Source organism: Coregonus lavaretus (assembly GCF_964263955.1).
Source record: "Coregonus lavaretus genome assembly, chromosome: 1".
Taxonomy (NCBI): Eukaryota; Metazoa; Chordata; class Actinopteri; order Salmoniformes; family Salmonidae; genus Coregonus; species Coregonus lavaretus.
The window spans coordinates 16,730,260-16,747,551 of NC_139988.1; the positions used below are offsets into that span (position 1 = coordinate 16,730,260).

At 45.2% G+C, this 17,292-nt stretch overlaps 1 protein-coding gene across 1 annotated transcript in view; it reads right to left on the reverse strand.

Moving 5' to 3' along the window:
• The window catches only part of LOC311135886 (sorting nexin-29-like), a 157,344-nt gene that overhangs the window by 127,933 nt on the left and 12,119 nt on the right, over positions 1–17,292 (reverse strand). The window contains exons 5-13 of the mRNA XM_084169909.1: positions 15,025–15,205; positions 14,857–14,927; positions 13,225–13,494; positions 12,717–13,080; positions 12,468–12,586; positions 12,086–12,173; positions 11,867–11,955; positions 9,708–9,771; positions 9,377–9,505 (exon numbers count right to left, since the gene is read on the reverse strand). Of these exons, the coding sequence (XP_084026035.1) occupies positions 9,377–9,505; positions 9,708–9,771; positions 11,867–11,955; positions 12,086–12,173; positions 12,468–12,586; positions 12,717–13,080; positions 13,225–13,494; positions 14,857–14,927; positions 15,025–15,205 (1,375 nt within the window). The remainder of the gene's footprint in view (positions 1–9,376; positions 9,506–9,707; positions 9,772–11,866; positions 11,956–12,085; positions 12,174–12,467; positions 12,587–12,716; positions 13,081–13,224; positions 13,495–14,856; positions 14,928–15,024; positions 15,206–17,292) is intronic.

Below are 17,292 nucleotides of genomic sequence, written 5' to 3' on the forward strand. Positions count from 1 at the left end.
ACTGTCTATATACCACCACAAACCGATGCTGGCAATAAGACCGCTCCTAGTGGCCGGGGACTTTAATGCAGGGAAACTTAAATATGTTCTACCTAATTTCTACCAGCATGTTAAATGTGCAACCAGAGGAAAAAAAAACTCTAGACCACCTTTACTCCACACACAGAGACGTGTACAAAGCTCTCCCTCGCCCTCCATTTGGCAAATCTGACCACAATTCTATCCTCCTGATTCCTGCTTATAAGCAAAAACTAAAGCAGGAAGCGCCAGTGACTCGGTTAATAAAAAAGTAGTCAGATGAAGCAGATGCTAAGCTACTGGACTGTTTTGCTAGCACAGACTGGAATATGTTCCGGGATTCTTCTGATGGCATTGAGGAGTACACCACATCAGTCACTGGCTTCATCAATAAGTGCATCCATGACATCGTCCCCACAGTGACTGTACGTACATACCCCAACCAGAAGCCATGGATTACAGGAAACATCCGCACTGAGCTAAAGTGTAGAGCTGCCGCTTTCAAGGAGCGGGACTCTAACCCAGAAGCTTATAAGAAATCCTGCCATGCCCTCCGACGAACCATCAAACAGGCAAAGCATCAATAGAGGACTAAGATCGAATCGTACTACACCGGCTCTGATGCTCGTCGGATGTGGCAGGGCTTGCAAACTATTACAGACTACATAGGGAAGCACAGCCGCGAGCTGCCCAGTGACACGAGCCTACCAGACTAGCAAAATTACTTCTATGCTCGCGGCGAGGCAAGTAACACTGAAGCATGCATGAGAGCACCAGCTGTTCCGGACGACTGTGAGATCACGCTCTCCGTAGCCGATATGAGTAAGACCTTTAAACAGGTCAACATTCACAAGGCCAGACGGATTACCAGGATGTGTACTCAGGTCTGTAGCCATGAAGTGCTTTGAAAGGCTGGTCATGGCTCACATCAACACCACTATCCCAGAAACCCTAGACCCACCCCAATTTGCATACCGCCCCAACAGATCCACAGATGATGCAATCTCTATTGCGCTCCACACTGCCCTTTCACACCTGGACAAAAGGAACACCTATGTGAGAATGTCCCCCCTCCCCCCTTCTACGCTGCTGCTACTCTGTTTATTATTTACTCATAGTCACTTTAATAACTCTACCTACATGTACATATTATCTCGACTAACCGGTGCCCCCTCACATTGACTCGGTACCGGTACCCCCTGTATAGAGCCTCACTACTGTTATTTTACTGCTGCTCTTTAATTATTTGTAACTTTTATTTTGTATTATATTTTTTGGTATTCTTTCTTAAAACTGCACTGTTGGTTAAGGGCTTGTAAGTAAGCATTTCACTGTAAGGTCTGTTGTATTCGGCGCATGTGACAAAAAAAAATTGATTTGATTGCTTACTGTCACTGGAGACTCCATGCAGTCGCCCGCGGTTACAGTGTTTTCCCTAAGATTTTAACCAAAGATTTTAAAGGCCCTTCTCTTGGCCGCAGAGACAAAATGTTGCCATTTCAAAGCGAATTTCCTGCAATTCTACACATTTCGCCATGGCTTATGCAATGTTCTTATGCTATCTGAGTGACTCAAACATTATAACAGAATCAAGGGGGGCCCCATGCCAAGACATCTTTGGAATTTTAGATTCTGACTGTCTAGTTTTTATTGGTGATTGTTAGTTATCAAAGATGAACTTACTTAAAAATATATAGCTCCTTTATCTTTTCATACTTTTTATCTGGTTTTACAAGCTGACCAGACTGCTCTCGTTGCGTGCGCTGCAAAATAAATGTACACATACATGTTAGTCAATCATTTAATCCAAACTGCTTGCATGTGTCAACAGGCATCTGCATAGCCAGGCACTAAAATAGAACTTGGTTAGAACTTGGTTCCATTTTAGACGCTTGACGCGCTGCAAGTCCCGCATCCCGCAAATCTTGCCTCTCTACTAATTGGTTTTTACGAGCATATACCATCGCAGGTGATTGAAAGATGAACGAGGTCCACACTACAGTCCAGTTGGTGGCGGTAATGCACCTTAAGGTTGGTTGCCAACCGCCATATAAAAAAATCCACAAAAGAAGAATGAACAAGGAGAGTATTGTAGAGTAAGTACAATGTTGTTGATCCATCCTCAGTTCTCTCCTATCACAGCCATTAAACTCTGTAACTGTTTTAAAGTCACCATTGGCCTTAAGGTGAAATCCTTGAGCGGTTTCCTTCCTCTCCGGCAACTGAGTTAGGTAGGACGCCTGTATCTTTGTAGTGACTGGGTGTATTGATACACCATCCAAAGCATAATTAATATCTTCACCATGCTCAAAGGGATATTCAATGTCTGTTTTGTTTGTTTTTACATATCTACCAATAGGTGCCCTTCGTTGCGAGGCATTGGAAAACCTACCTGATCTTTGTAGTTCAATCTGTGTTTGAAATTCACTGCTCGACTGAGGGACCTTACAGATAACTATGTTTGGGGTACAGAGATGAGGTAGTCATTCAGAAATCATGTTAAACACTATTATTGCACACTGAGTGAGTCCATGCAACTTATTTTGTGACTTGTTAAGCACATTTTTACTCCTGAACATATTTAGGCTTGCCATAACAAAGGCTTGCCATTACAAATATTTAGGATTTCCACTTTGACATTATGGAGTATTGTGTGTAGGCCAGAGACAAAATCTAAATTTCAACCATTTTATATTCAGAATGTAACAACAAAAATGTGGAAAAAGTCAAGGGGTGTGAATACTTTCTGAAGGCACTGTAGATTAGGGCTGTACCCGAAAAAAAAAATCTTGGTCGACCGAGAGTCGTCCTGTTTTTTCAACCAATCAATTGATCCACATTAAATAATTTTTCCATATACAGTGCATTCGGAAAGTATTCAGACCCCTTGACTTTTTCCACATTTGTTACGTTATAGCCGTATTCTAGAATTTATTAAATACATTTTTTTCATCAATCTACACACAATACCCCATAATGACAAAGAGAAAACAGATTTTTAGAATTTGTTTGCAAATTTATTAAAAATAAAATACAGAAATACCTTAATTACATAAGTATTCAGACCCTTTCCTACGAGACTCAAAATTGAACTCCGGTGCATCCTGTTTCCATTTATCATCCTTGAGATGTTTCTACAACTTGGAGTACACCTGTGGTAACTTCAATTGATTGGACATGATTTGGAAAGGCACACACCTTTCTATATACGGTCCCACAGTTGACAGTGCATGTCAGAGCAAAAACCAAGCCATGAGGTCAAAGGAATTGTCCGTAGAGCTCTGAGACAGGATTGTGTCGAGGCACAGATCTAGGGAAGGGTACCAAAAAATGTCTGCCACATTGAAGGTCCCCAAGAACAGTTTGGAACCACCAAAACTCATCCTAGAGCTGGCCGCCTGGCCAAACTCCGGGAGAAGGGCCCTGGTCAGGGAGGTGACCAAGAACCCGATGGTCACACTGAAAGACCTCCAGAGTTCCTCTGTAGAAATGGGAGAACTTTCCAGAAAGACAACCATCTCTGCAGCACTCCACCAATCAGGCCTTTATGGTAGAGTGGCCAGACAGAAGCCTCTCCTCAGTAAAACGACAGCCTGCTTGGAGTTTGCCAAAAGGCACCTAAAGGACTGACTTTGAGAAACAAGATTCTCTGGTCTGATGAAACCAAGATTGAACTCTTTGGCCTGAATGCCAAGCGTCATGTTTGGAGGAAACCTGGCACCATCCCTACGATGAAGCATGGTGGTGGCAGCGTCATACTGTGGGGATGTTTTTCAGCGGCAGGGACTGGGAGCCTAGTCAGCATCGAGGGAAAGATGATCGGAACAAAGTACAGAGAAATCCTTGATGAAAACCTGCTCCAGTGCGCTCAAGACCTCAGACTAGGGTGAAGGTTCACCTTCCAACAGGACAATGACCCTAAGCACACAGCCAAGACAATGCAGGAGTGGCTTCGGGACAAGACTCAATGTCCTTGAGTGGCCCAGCCACAGCCCGGACTTGAACCCGATCGAACATCTCTAAAGAGACCTGAAAATAGCTTGAGAGGATCTGCAGAGAAGAAATGGTAGAAACTCCCCAAATACAGGTGTGCCAAGCTTGTAGCGTCATACAAGAAGACTCGAGGCTGTAATTGCTGCCAATGGTGCTTCAACAAAGTACTGAGTAAAGGGTCTAAATACTTATGTAAATGTGATATTTCAGTAAAAAAATTCTACATTTGCAAAACTGTTTTTGCTTTGTCATTATGGGGTATTGTGTGTTGATTGATGAGGGGGGAAAACAATTGCACTGACCGCGGACAGCAACCGTAGGGGAAAACACATGTTATCAAATAATATTCGATTTATTAGTGTTGCACCATTATTTTTTACATAATATAAACATATACAATTTCAGTATCACGTCTTACATAGAGTGATGGACTGTGCCGTCCCCATGGCCTCCGCAATGGATTAGTCCACTGAGACAGGAGCCAAATCAGACAGGCGTCTTGTGCACCATAAACATTTTTTAGAAAATGCGACTGCTCTACTAAATAAATCTTGGTCGACCAACAGCCTATCGACCAAACAATCGACCAGTCTACTAAATGGGGTCAGCCCTACTGTAGAAACAGAGATAGACGCCATATAGACAGACATGCATATCTATTTAATAAAAGCAAACTATGGGCCGTCTGTCTATGTAGTTGAACTACACTGAGTGTACAAAACATTAAGAACACCTGCTCTTTCCATGACATAGACTGACCAGGTGAATGCTATGATCCCTTATTGATCACTTGTTAAATCCACTTCAAAATCAGTGCAGATGAAGGGGAGGAGACAGGTTAACAAAGGATTTGTAAGCCTTGAGACATGGATTGTGTATGTGTGCCATTCAGAGGGTGAATGGGGAAGACAAAATATTTAAGTGCCTTTGAACGGGGTATGATAGTAGGTGCCAGGCGCACCGGTTTGTGTCAAGAACTGCAACGCTGCTGGGTTGTTCACGCTCAACAGTTTCCCCTGTGTATAAAGAATGGTCCAACACCCAAACGTTGATTTGATTTGACAGGACATCCAGTCAACTTGACACAACTGTGGGAAGCATTGAAGTCAACATAGGTCAGCATCCCTGTGGAATGCTTGACACCTTGTAGAGGCTGTTCTGAGGGCAAAAGGGGGGGTGCTACTCAATATTAGAAAGGTGTTCCTAATGTTTTGTCCACTCAGTGTACGTGTAGCCATATGTTGTACTGTAGAGTAATATGAAGGTGTCACTGAAGGAACGACAACGTAGAGAACGTCCTAGGAGGATCATGTAGAGAACGTCTTAGGAGGATCATGTAGAGAACGTCCTAGGAGAATAATGTATAGGTGGCAGGTAGCTTAGTGGTTAAGAGCGTTGTGCCAGTAACCGAAAGGTCGCTGGTTCTAATCCCCGAGCCGACTAGGTGAAAAATCTGTCGATGTGCCCTTGAGCAAGGCACTTAACCCTAATTGCTCCTGTAAGTCGCTCTGGATAAGAGCGTCTGCTAAATGACTAAAATGTAAAATGTATAGGCTGTGTACACAAGCCTCACCCAAATCTATAGCATCAGTCCAAATTCAATTCACTGCACAGAAACAGACTGATAATAACTGGAACTGTAAAATATGTTCCAGACAGTCCTTTTTATATGGGCTCATCATTCCACATTACAAGTATCCCTGAAAGTTTCAAAGGCATCCTACAGCACTACCTTTGCTGTGTATTGTACAACAGGCATGTGTTGTTGAGGCAGTTTACCATGGGGGGTATTCCACCCAAAAAGCTGTCTAAATGGACGGTCTATAAACCCATTAGTGAAATTAGATCAGCGGAGAGAGTCTCAGACGGGGAGAGGAAAAACCCAGATATCAGAGAGAGTGAGAGGCAGGAAGAGATGCAACAACTTCCTGTTTGACCTCTACTGAAGGTTTCTGGGATTGCGGTCAGAGGTTTGATTTGGATTTAACAGTAAAAAACACAGTATAAAGCTGCACCAGTTAGAGAAAACATTACAGTAAAACACTCATATTGAGGATAGAATAAAGCCAAAAAAAAGGACGTCTAATACTCCTGAGTGCAATTTAGAGGCTCTACAAACAACGCTTCGAACGTGTATTGTGGTTTTCCTTTCATAAACATTCTTCCTCTGTGCCCATAGCACAGTAGGCAGACGGAGAACAGCTTCAACGTTACAGTACCCCCGAGACAGCTGGATAATTGACTTCACAAAGCAGCAAAACAACTAAGATCCTCTCAACAACAAAAGTAAAACCGCCCAAACCTTAGGAGGGGTCTTTACAGTACATCAATATCCCATTCTCAACCACCTTCAGGAAACACTCAGCGCCAAGTAAGAAGAAAGAATGATCTCTCGTTAGTATTTTCCCAATGTGTGTTTCTTCTAACCATCCACCCTCCAAACCGAGCAGAGGACCACTTTCTCCTTGGCCAGGCCCACTCTCCTGGCCGCCTGCCCAGCCGCCTTCCTGGGTGAGATCTCATTTCCGCTCTGCTAACATCACTGGAAGAAGAAAAACGGCCCGAGCTCCATGGTAGGGAATAAGCTTTCTCTGCATCCGTGAAAACATGTGCCTCAGTCAGTCTGTTACATACACGCGCGTCAGAAGTGTCGCCTCAGTCAGCCTGTTACATACATGCGCGTCAGAAGCGTCGCCTCAGTCAGCCTGTGTTACATACATGCGCGTCAGAAGCGTCGCCTCAGTCAGCCTGTGTTACATACATGCGCGTCAGAAGCGTCGCCTCAGTCAGCCTGTGTTACATACATGCGCGTCAGAAGCGTCGCCTCAGTCAGCCTGTTACATACATGCGCGTCAGAAGCGTCGCCTCAGTCAGCCTGTGTTACATACATGCGCGTCAGAAGCGTTGCCTCAGTCAGCCTGTGTTACATACATGCGCGTCAGAAGCGTCGCCTCAGTCAGCCTGTGTTACATACATGCGCGTCAGAAGCGTCGCCTCAGTCAGCCTGTGTTACATACATGCGCGTCAGAAGCGTCGCCTCAGTCAGCCTGTTACATACATGCGCGTCAGAAGCGTCGCCTCAGTCAGCCTGTGTTACATACATGCGCGTCAGAAGCGTTGCCTCAGTCAGCCTGTGTTACATACATGCGCGTCAGAAGCGTCGCCTCAGTCAGCCTGTGTTACATACATGCGCGTCAGAAGCGTCGCCTCAGTCAGCCTGTGTTACATACATGCGCGTCAGAAGCGTCGCCTCAGTCAGCCTGTGTTACATACAGTGGGGAGAACAAGTATTTGATACACTGACGATTTTGCAGGTTTTCCTACTTACAAAGCATGTAGAGGTCTGTAATTTTTATCATAGGTACACTTCAACTGTGAGAGACAGAATCTAAAACAAAAATCCAGAAAATCACATTGTATGATTTAAGTTATTAATTTGCATTTTATTGCATGACATAAGTATTTGATCACCTACCAACCAGTAAGAATTCCGGCTCTCACAGACCTGTTAGTTTTTCTTTAAGAAGCCCTCCTGTTCTCCACTCATTACCTGTATTAACTGCACCTGTTTGAACTCATTACCTGTATAAAAGACACCTGTCCACACACTCAATCAAACAGACTCCAACCTCTCCACAATGGCCAAGACCAGAGAGCTGTGTAAGGACATCAGGGATAAAATTGTCGACCTGCACAAGGCTGGGATGGGCTACAGGACAATAGGCAAGCAGCTTGGTGAGAAGGCAACAACTGTTGGCGCAATTATTAGAAAATGGAAGAAGTTCAAGATGACGGTCAATCACCCTCGGTCTGGGGCTCCATGCAAGATCTCACCTCGTGGGGCATCAATGATCATGAAGAAGGTGAGGGATCAGCCCAGAACTACACGGCAGGACCTGGTCAATGACCTGAAGAGAAATGGGACCACAGTCTCAAAGAAAACCATTAGTAACACACTACGCCGTCATGGATTAAAATCCTGCAGCGCACGCAAGGTCCCCCTGCTCAAGCCAGCGCATGTCCAGGCCCGTCTGAAGTTTGCCAATGACCATCTGGATGATCCAGAGGAGGAATGGGAGAAGGTCATGTGGTCTGATGAGACAAAAATTGAGCTTTTTGGTCTAAACTCCACTCGCCGTGTTTGGAGGAAGAAGAAGGATGAGTACAACCCCTAGAACACCATCCCAACCGTGAAGCATGGAGGTGGAAACATCATTCTTTGGGGATGCTTTTCTGCAAAGTGGACAGGACGACTGCACCGTATTGAGGGGAGGATGGATGGGGCCATGTATCGCGAGATCTTGGCCAACAACCTCCTTCCCTCAGTAAGAGCATTGAAGATGGGTCGTGGCTGGGTCTTCCAGCATGACAACGACCCGAAACACACAGCCAGGGCAACTAAGGAGTGGCTCCGTAAGAAGCATCTCAAGGTCCTGGAGTGGCCTAGCCAGTCTCCAGACCTGAACCCAATAGAAAATCTTTGGAGGGAGCTGAAAGTCCATATTGCCCAGCGACAGCCCCGAAACCTGAAGGATCTGGAGAAGGTCTGTATGGAGGAGTGGGCCAAAATCCCTGCTGCAGTGTGTGCAAACCTGGTCAAGACCTACAGGAAACATATGATCTCTGTAATTGCAAACAAAGGTTTCTGTACCAAATATAAAGTTCTGCTTTTCTGATGTATCAAATACTTATGTCATGCAATAAAATGCAAATTATTACTTAAAAATCATACGTGATTTTCTGGATTTTTGTTTTAGATTCCGCCTCTCACAGTTGAAGTGTACCTATGATAAAAATTACAGACCTCTACATGCTTTGTAAGTAGGAAAACCTGCAAAATCGGCAGTGTATCAAATACTTGTTCTCCCCACTGTACATGCGCGTCAGAAGCGTTGCCTCAGTCAGCCTGTGTTACATACATGCGCATCAGAAGCGTTGCCTCAGTCAGTCTGTGTTACATACATATGCGGCCCAAGTCTTAACCAGCCCAGTACCCACTCCTCTCACTGTGATCAATCAATGTGGGTACATCTATGAGAGCATCTCAGTCCAGCTCAAGTCCACAGGGCTTTGTTAGACACACACACACACACACACACACACACAGACACAGGAAGGGCTTACTTACCAAGTCCAGTATTTTTAGATCCTATTGATCAGATCAGGCCAGATTTAGGTGGAGGATAGCACTTGAGTGTGAGTGGCTGGCTGGAGTTTCCTGTTTGGCTTGAGTGTAGAATGGCTGGGCTGGCTTAGATAGAACACACTCTAAAAGTGCTGATTGATTGATTGTAGCACAGGGATAGGAAACCAACTGAGCCATGGGAAGCTGCCATTGGGAACAACAACCACCAGTGACACCCACCTGCCCAGAGCCTGGACCTTGGCTGTGTGTCTCTCCTCCAGCTCATCCAGGCGTCTCCTCAGGGCGTCCGTCTCCTGCCTCAGCCCAGCAGAGTGCTCCATCTCCCCATCCAGCAGGCTGCGCAGGGACCTGGAGCCCCAGAAGAAACAACACAATACTGTTACCATACCGTCACAAAACAGAACACTGGCATACACAGACAGTCTGCTCACAACACACAGTCTCAGAAAACTCACATACAGTATATACACATAGCTCTAAATTCCACTCGATTTTTCACAACATGTCAAAGATCAACTCATCCCATCAACATTAGGAGAGGGGAACTCACGTGTTGTGTTCATCCAGCTCATCCTTCCTGTTCATCATGGCTACTATGGCCTGGCGGAGCTCCACTGTGGACGAGAGACCGTTAACACAGACGTCAAAAACTCATCTGGAAAAGTGGTTATTGTTCACATTACTTTTACTAAGCTCATACTGAAATAGCATCACTACCAGTACTGTGCCACTGAGCTGACTGACACAGGAAATACTAAACTAGTTTCATACTGTACAGCGGCTGCCTACAACCGGCACTTTTACTGAAACGTTGATTAATGTGCACCGTCCCTGTAAAAATAAACTCAATTTGGGTTTACAGGGAAGGGATAAAACAGTTATTGACATGATTTAAATTTAAATGTGTTATTTTCCCCTCTGATTTGAGCCCAAACAAAATGCTCCATTTCCCTACACTGAACAACTACATTGAGTCATCAGCACAGATCACTCCCGTGATGTCGGAGTTTTTAGATAAACTGAAAGCTAACTTTGCAACGAGATTTGATGAGTTTAAGTCCCCACAGAGGTGGTGCAGTTTATTATAGAGACCCATTCTCTACTGATGGGGGGGTGGTGCAGTTTATTATAGAGACCCGTTCTCTACTGATGGGGGGGGGGGGGGGAGAGAGACTTCTCCGCAAAAGCTAATCAACTGAGATATGCCATGCATAAAAGGTTTCCCATGTGTAAATAAAAACAAAAAGATGAAGCTATGTCTGTAAAACAGACAGGAAAGTAGAAATTAATTAATGTGATGCAAGTCAACTGTGTTATAAATCCAAATGTGTTCCATTATTTAAACAATTTTATGCACTGAATTAGGCTAATCTTAAAGCACTTAAAATGAAATTTTAGCAACATTTAATTTGAATAAAAGTGCTTTATAAAGATCATAATTGTGTTTGTGCATTATTTTTTATACCGTCTTAGGAAGAGTAATCCCATGTAGAAAATGTCTGGCCCCCCTGTAAATAACCTTTTTCAAATCTGGCCCCCGTAAGAATATAGTTCAATAGCCCTGACATAGCGCATGGGACCAGCCAGGCTACTAAAATACCACCTCTGCCCAGATACATACACACTTCTTCACCATACAGTCACAGCACAGCTCTGTATTAACATGACGGATATAGGCTAATACATAGCACTGCACTGAGAGAAGTAGGTCTATGGAAAAAGTGGTAAGTGCCAAGGCCTTATGAATATCAAAGTATTTACAAAATTAAGAGCATATTCAGCTGTTGACATCAACAGCCACGAAGCTTAGAAGTGGAGCGTGTTTTGGCCCCGGACGCATTTCAAAAGGTAGGTCTACAACCCAAAGCCTCGGCCAAGTGGCTGGTTGAGGAGGTGAAGAAGAGGAGGAGGATGAAGAGGAGAGCACAGAACCATTATTTCTGGAGCTCCCAACTCCACATCACTGATCCAGAAATAAGTGTGACATTTACGACAAAGCGGCGATCCATTAACGAGCTATATAGAGAGGTACCCCTCTGTTGAACTACATGCGTGTGTGTGTGTGTGTGTGTGTGTGTGTCAGACACTAACATAATGGTGGGCCTTGGCTTATGTTCTTTATCTATACACACACACGAGCACACACACACACACACGAGCACACAGCTCTCCTCTTTTGAGAGCTGCTAATCTTGTGAGTGTTCAACTATAGACGTGACTGTGGGTCTTCCACAGTGCTTAAAGGCAGACCGCCACAATCAGATCCCCAGCCCTGACGCACTGACTCACATTACAGGCTTGGTGAGGTCCACACACAGGAAACACTTAGAATCAATATGAGCATCAGCGGCGCTAACCTGTGCTAAGCTTTAGAGAATTACACAAATCACGTCCTAGAGTCGAAAACACAGACAGCGTGTAAACGGTTGACTGGATCAGGGCATTTTATATTCCAGGAAGTTTTGAAAGACAATAGAGCGGAAGAAATGTGGATGACTGGTGTGTGTTGTATACAGAAATGAGATCTATCGAAGAAGACATGCTTTTCTGAGGGTACCGTTCTGTTTCAGTCATATAAACTGGAGGCTACCGTTTGAGTACACACAGGGCACACCGATACTGAATTAACAGTGCCATCTCCTGGTTGAATAAATACATTCTCCTCATACTGGATTCCCTTCTTATTACCAGTATACCACACACACTCACCCACTGTCATGGACTCTGGTAGAACGGGGGTGGCACTGGGCAGGACACTAGAGAGAGGTGCATTCTGGACCGGTGGGCTGACCTCTAAGCTGCAACACCACAGAGAGAGAGAGAGATGTTACGTACATATCTCCATCCAATAAAGACTATCGAAGCGAGTGTGGTTTTTCTCCCTCCCTTGTTAAGATAATGTTCATATAAAATGGACTGACAACTCACTTGAACTGCAGCTGGGATCTGGTCGTCTCGTAGTCACCTGTGGAATCTGTCTGTACAGGAAATGCAGCTGTATCCTCCACTGAGCCAACTGAAACAAAATTAAAGTGAAAACAATGCTGAGGGATTTTTGTCTAGTTTTTTGTCTAGTTTAATAATATGCTTCCCATATTCTACAGAAGTTTAGTAAATGTACATCTCCGTTTTCTCATGAGCTTCACCTCTAAGCAACGTCGCCCTCTATTCTCTTAACACCAGTCTCCAAAAATGAACACTATGAACCAACACGCTATAACCACACTTCTGTGGTTGTGTAAGAAATGACTGGTGAGCCCAGAGGACTGGGTTGAGAAACACTGCTGCAGAGGAGAGGAACCTGGCTCACCTGGCTGAGAGTAGGAGTGGCTGGAGGCCACAGGGATGAGGGCGTCTGAACTGTCGTTATCAGTCATGCCCTGCAGAGGGCTCCACGTGGACACACTGGATAGGCTCCCCACCACCACTCTGTACACACACACACACAAAAACATCACCTGTTTGTATCAATCCTTGTTTAGGAGTTTCCCACCATGCTTACTGTATAGTTAAGAAAGTGCTAGATTATGTGTAATCATTAGTCTCCATGGTTACTCACTGGTCAGCGCTGGCCCTGTCATGGAGGGGGCTCTGTAGCTGTGGTCTGCTCTTGTACACCTCTTCCTCATCATTACCAATAATCTTGGAGTCAGGCAGAGCTCTGGAGAAAGGAGGAGGCCCGGCCCAGCTGACTATCCCAGGCTCGGGCAGCCCGTTCTGGGGAGGTGAGAGGGAGGAGGAGGGCTCCAGTGGATCAATGCCTTCCTCCAGACTGACCTGAGGAGCAGTGGTGCTCTTCCTGAGAGTGGCAGTCCTCCCCCCCACCTCCTCCTCATCCTCCGCTCCCCCATCCAGGTCGTCGTCGAAAGAGATGATGTTGGTGATTCTCTTTTTCCTCCGTCGCTCCTTCCTCAGGCCAGAGTCTGGAGAAGAGAGAGAAAACGTAGTCCATTTAATCTCCATGTTTGTTGGCTTATTATGAATTCTTAGTAAGAATATGAATAGAAATAACTGGTAAAATCCCCTGTCCCCCTCTGTCTAAATTGATTGTAATTTCTCCTCCCTACCTGCGGAGGCACTGCGGGGCAGGACAGGCAGTGGGTCTGAGGAGCTGTCGGGGCGGTGTGTGGGGGTGAAGCCTGGCACCACAGCGGTGGCGGTGCTGATCTCCCTAAGCAGAGTGCTCACCCCCTGGGTAGACTCCTTCCATAGACTCCCTATGCCCTGGGTGGACTCCTTCAGGAGGTGGCTCACGGAGGAGGAGGGGCCGCCTGCTCGGATCACACCGTTCAGGTCCTTGTTGTCGATGTTGATGGCAAACAGGATGGAGTTCAGTCCTGTGTGAAGGGTGGAGAGAGAGGGTCTAGTTAGTAGTCATTCACACAGCACAGCCTAGAACAGCACTAGGGGTAGTGGATAATGTTAAATGGTTCCTCTCAACTTACACTGAACAAAAATATAAACAAAAGATTTTACTGAGTTACAGTTCATATTAGGAAATAAGTCAACTGAAATAAATTCATTATGCCCTAATCTATGGATTCCACATGACTGGGAATACAAATATGCATCTGTTGATCACAGATCCCTTATTAAAAAGGTAGGGGCGTGGATCAGAAAACCAGTTAGTATCTGGTGTGACCACCATTTGCCTCGTGCATCGCGACACATCTCCTTCGCATAGAGTTGATCAGGCTGTTGATTGTGGCCTGTGGAATGTTGTCCCACTCCTCTTCAACGGCTGTGCGACGTTGCTGCATATTGCCGGGAACTGGAACACGCTGTCGTACACGTCGATCCAGAGCATCCCAAACATGCTCAATGGGTGACATGTCTGGTGAGTATGCAGGCCATCTTCCAGGAATTGTGTACAGATCCTTGCGACATGGGGCCATGCATTATCATGCTGAAACATTAGGTGATGGCGGGCAGATGAATGGCACGACAATGGGCCTCAGGATCTCATCACGGTATCTCTGTGCATTAAAACTGCCATTGATAAAATGCAATTGTGTTTGTTGTTTGTAGCTTATGCATGCCCATAACCCACCGCCACCATGGGGCACTTTGTTCACAATGTTGACATCAGCTGTCCGGGTGGCTGGTTTCAGAAGATCCCGCAGGTGAAGAAGCCGGATGTGGAGGTCCTGGGTTGTGGGTTCGATTCCCACGGGGGGCTAAATGACTAAAATGTCAACAAATAAAATGGGCTGAAGTGGTTACACGTGGTCTGCAGTTGCGAGGCCGGATGGACGTACTGTCAAATTCTCTAAAACGACGTTGGAGGCGGCTTATGGTAGAGAAATTAGCAGCACACGGTGCACCTGTGTAATAATAATGCTGTTTAATCAGCTTCTTGATATGCCACACCTGTCAGGTGGATGGATTATCTTGGCAAAGGAGAAATAATCAGGGATGTAAACAAATTTGTGCACAACATTTTAGAGAAATAAGCTTTTTGTGCATATGGAAAATGTCTGGGATCTTTTATTTCAGCTCATGAAACATGGGACCAACACTTTACATGTTGTGTTTATATTTTTGTTCATTTAATACTGTGTATAGCTCCCTGAGAATTGGGAACACATCACACAGGGAATAAGTGACTGAACTGTGACTCGTGGCTTACTGTAAAGCAGCTCTCTGAACGGCAGAGATATGAATAAGTTTCACCACAAGAATCAGAGTCATGCTCTCACCTGCAGCCATGGTGGGCAGCATGCTGGCTCGCTCCTCATCCAGAATAAACGCCCAGTCTTCATAGAAGGTGCTAGAAAACACAAAGAAAAAAATATATACTGCCAGGAAGTTCCAGACTCCACACACTGACCTAAGATAAATACACAAACAGACACACACACTCTTACCCGGGGCGCATGCGGTCTGCGAGCAGCGTGTGTAGGTAGCGTTCTAGGGAGTGTTCGTTGAGGGCACAGCGGAGCCAGGCGCGGCCGCGACCCAGCTCAGAGGAGATGTGTCTCAGGGAGTAGAACCGCTGCAGCTCATGGCGGTTCAGATACTCCTTCACATAGAACCAGAACGTCAGCTCTGACAGAGAGAAAATGGGACAAACACCAAATTGAGACTCTGCATGCAGAATTCTGAAAAAATACCCTCCGTGTTCAACGTAAAACACCAAATAATGCATGCAGAGCAGAATTAAGCCGATACCCACTAATTATCAAAATCCAGAAAAGAGACGTTAAATTCTACAACCACCTAAAAGGAAGAGATTCCCAAATCTTCCATAACAAAGCCATCACCTACAGAGAGATGATTTTGGAGAAGAGTCCCTTAAGCAAGCTGGTCCTGGGGCTCTGTTCAAACAAACAGATCCCAGAGCCCCAGGATAGCAACACAATTAGACCCAACCAAATCATGAGAAAACAAAAATACAATTATTTCCAATGTGTCAAGTAATTAACAAAAAAAACAGAGCACACTGTTTGCTAAACAGAGCACAACTAGAATGCTATTTGGCCCTAAACAGAGAGTACGCAGTGGCAGAACACCTGACCACTGTGACTGACCCAAAATTAAGGAAATCTTTGACTACAGTGAGGGAACAAAAGTATTTGATCCCCTGCTGATTTTGTACGTTTGCCCACTGACAAAGACATGATCAGTCTATAATTTTAATGGTAGGTTTATTTGAACAGTGAGAGACAATAACAACAACAAAATCCAGAAAAACGCATGTCAAAAATGTTAGAAATAGATTTGCATTTTAATGAGGGAAATAAGTATTTGACCCCTCTGCAAAACATGTCTTAGTACTTGGTGGCAAAACCCTTGTTGGCAATCACAGAGGTCAGATGTTTCTTGTAGTTGGCCACCAGGTTTGCACACATCTCAGGAGGGATTTTGTCCCACTCCTCTTTGCAGATCTTCTCCAAGTCATTAAGGTTTCGAGGCTGACGTTTGGCAACTCGAACCTTCAGCTCCCTCGACAGATTTTCTATGGGATTACGGTCTGGAGACTGGCTAGGCCACTCCAGGACCTTAATGTGCTTCTTCTTGAGCCACTCCTTTGTTGCCTTGGCTGTGTGTTTTGGGTCATTGTCATGCTGGAATACCCATCCACGACCCATTTTCAATGCCCTGGCTGAGGGAAGGAGGTTCTCACCCAAGATTTGACGGTACATGGCCCTGTCCATCATCCCTTTGATGCAGTGAAGTTGTCCTGTCCCCTTAGCAGAAAAACACCCCCAAAGCATAATGTTTCCACCTCCATGTTTGACGGTGGGGATGGTGTTCTTGGGGTCATAGGCAGCAATCCTCCTCCTCCAAACACGGCGAGTTGAGGCCAAAGAGCTCCATTTTGGTCTCATCTGACAACACTTTCACCCAGTTCTTCTCTGAATCATTCAGATGTTCATTGGCAAACTTCAGACGGGCATGTATATGTGCTTTCTTGAGCAGGGGGACCTTGCGGGCGCTGCAGGATTTCAGTCCTTCACGGCGTAGTGTTTTACCAATTGTTTTCTTGGTGACTATGGTCCCAGCTGCCTTGAGATCATTGACAAGATCCTCCCATGTAGTTCTGGGCTGATTCCTCACCGTTCTCATGATCATTGCAACTCCATGAGGTGAGATCTTGCATGGAGCCCCAGGCCGAGGGAGATTGACAGTTATTTTGTGTTTCTTCCATTTGCGAATAATCGCACCAACTGTTGTCACCTTCTCACCAAGATGCTTGGCGATGGTCTTGTAGCCCATTCCAGCCTTGTGTAGGTCTACTATCTTGTCCCTGACATCCTTGGAGAGCTCTTTGGTCTTGGCCGTGGTGGAGAGTTTGGATTCTGATTGATTGATTGCTTCTGTGGACAGGTGTCTTTTATACAGGTAACAAACTGAGATTAGGAGCACTCCCTTTAAGAGTGTGCTCCTAATCTCAGCTCGTTACCTGTATAAATAAGACCCCTGGGAGCCAGAAATCTTTGATTGAGAGGGGGTCAAATACTTATTTCCCTCATTAAAATGAAAATCAATTTATAACATTTTTGACATGCGTTTTTCTGGATTTTTTTGTTGTTATTCTGTCTCACTGTTCAAATAAACCTACCATTAATATTATAGACTGATCATTTCTTTGTCAGTGGGCAAACGTACAAAATCAGCAGGGGATCAAATAC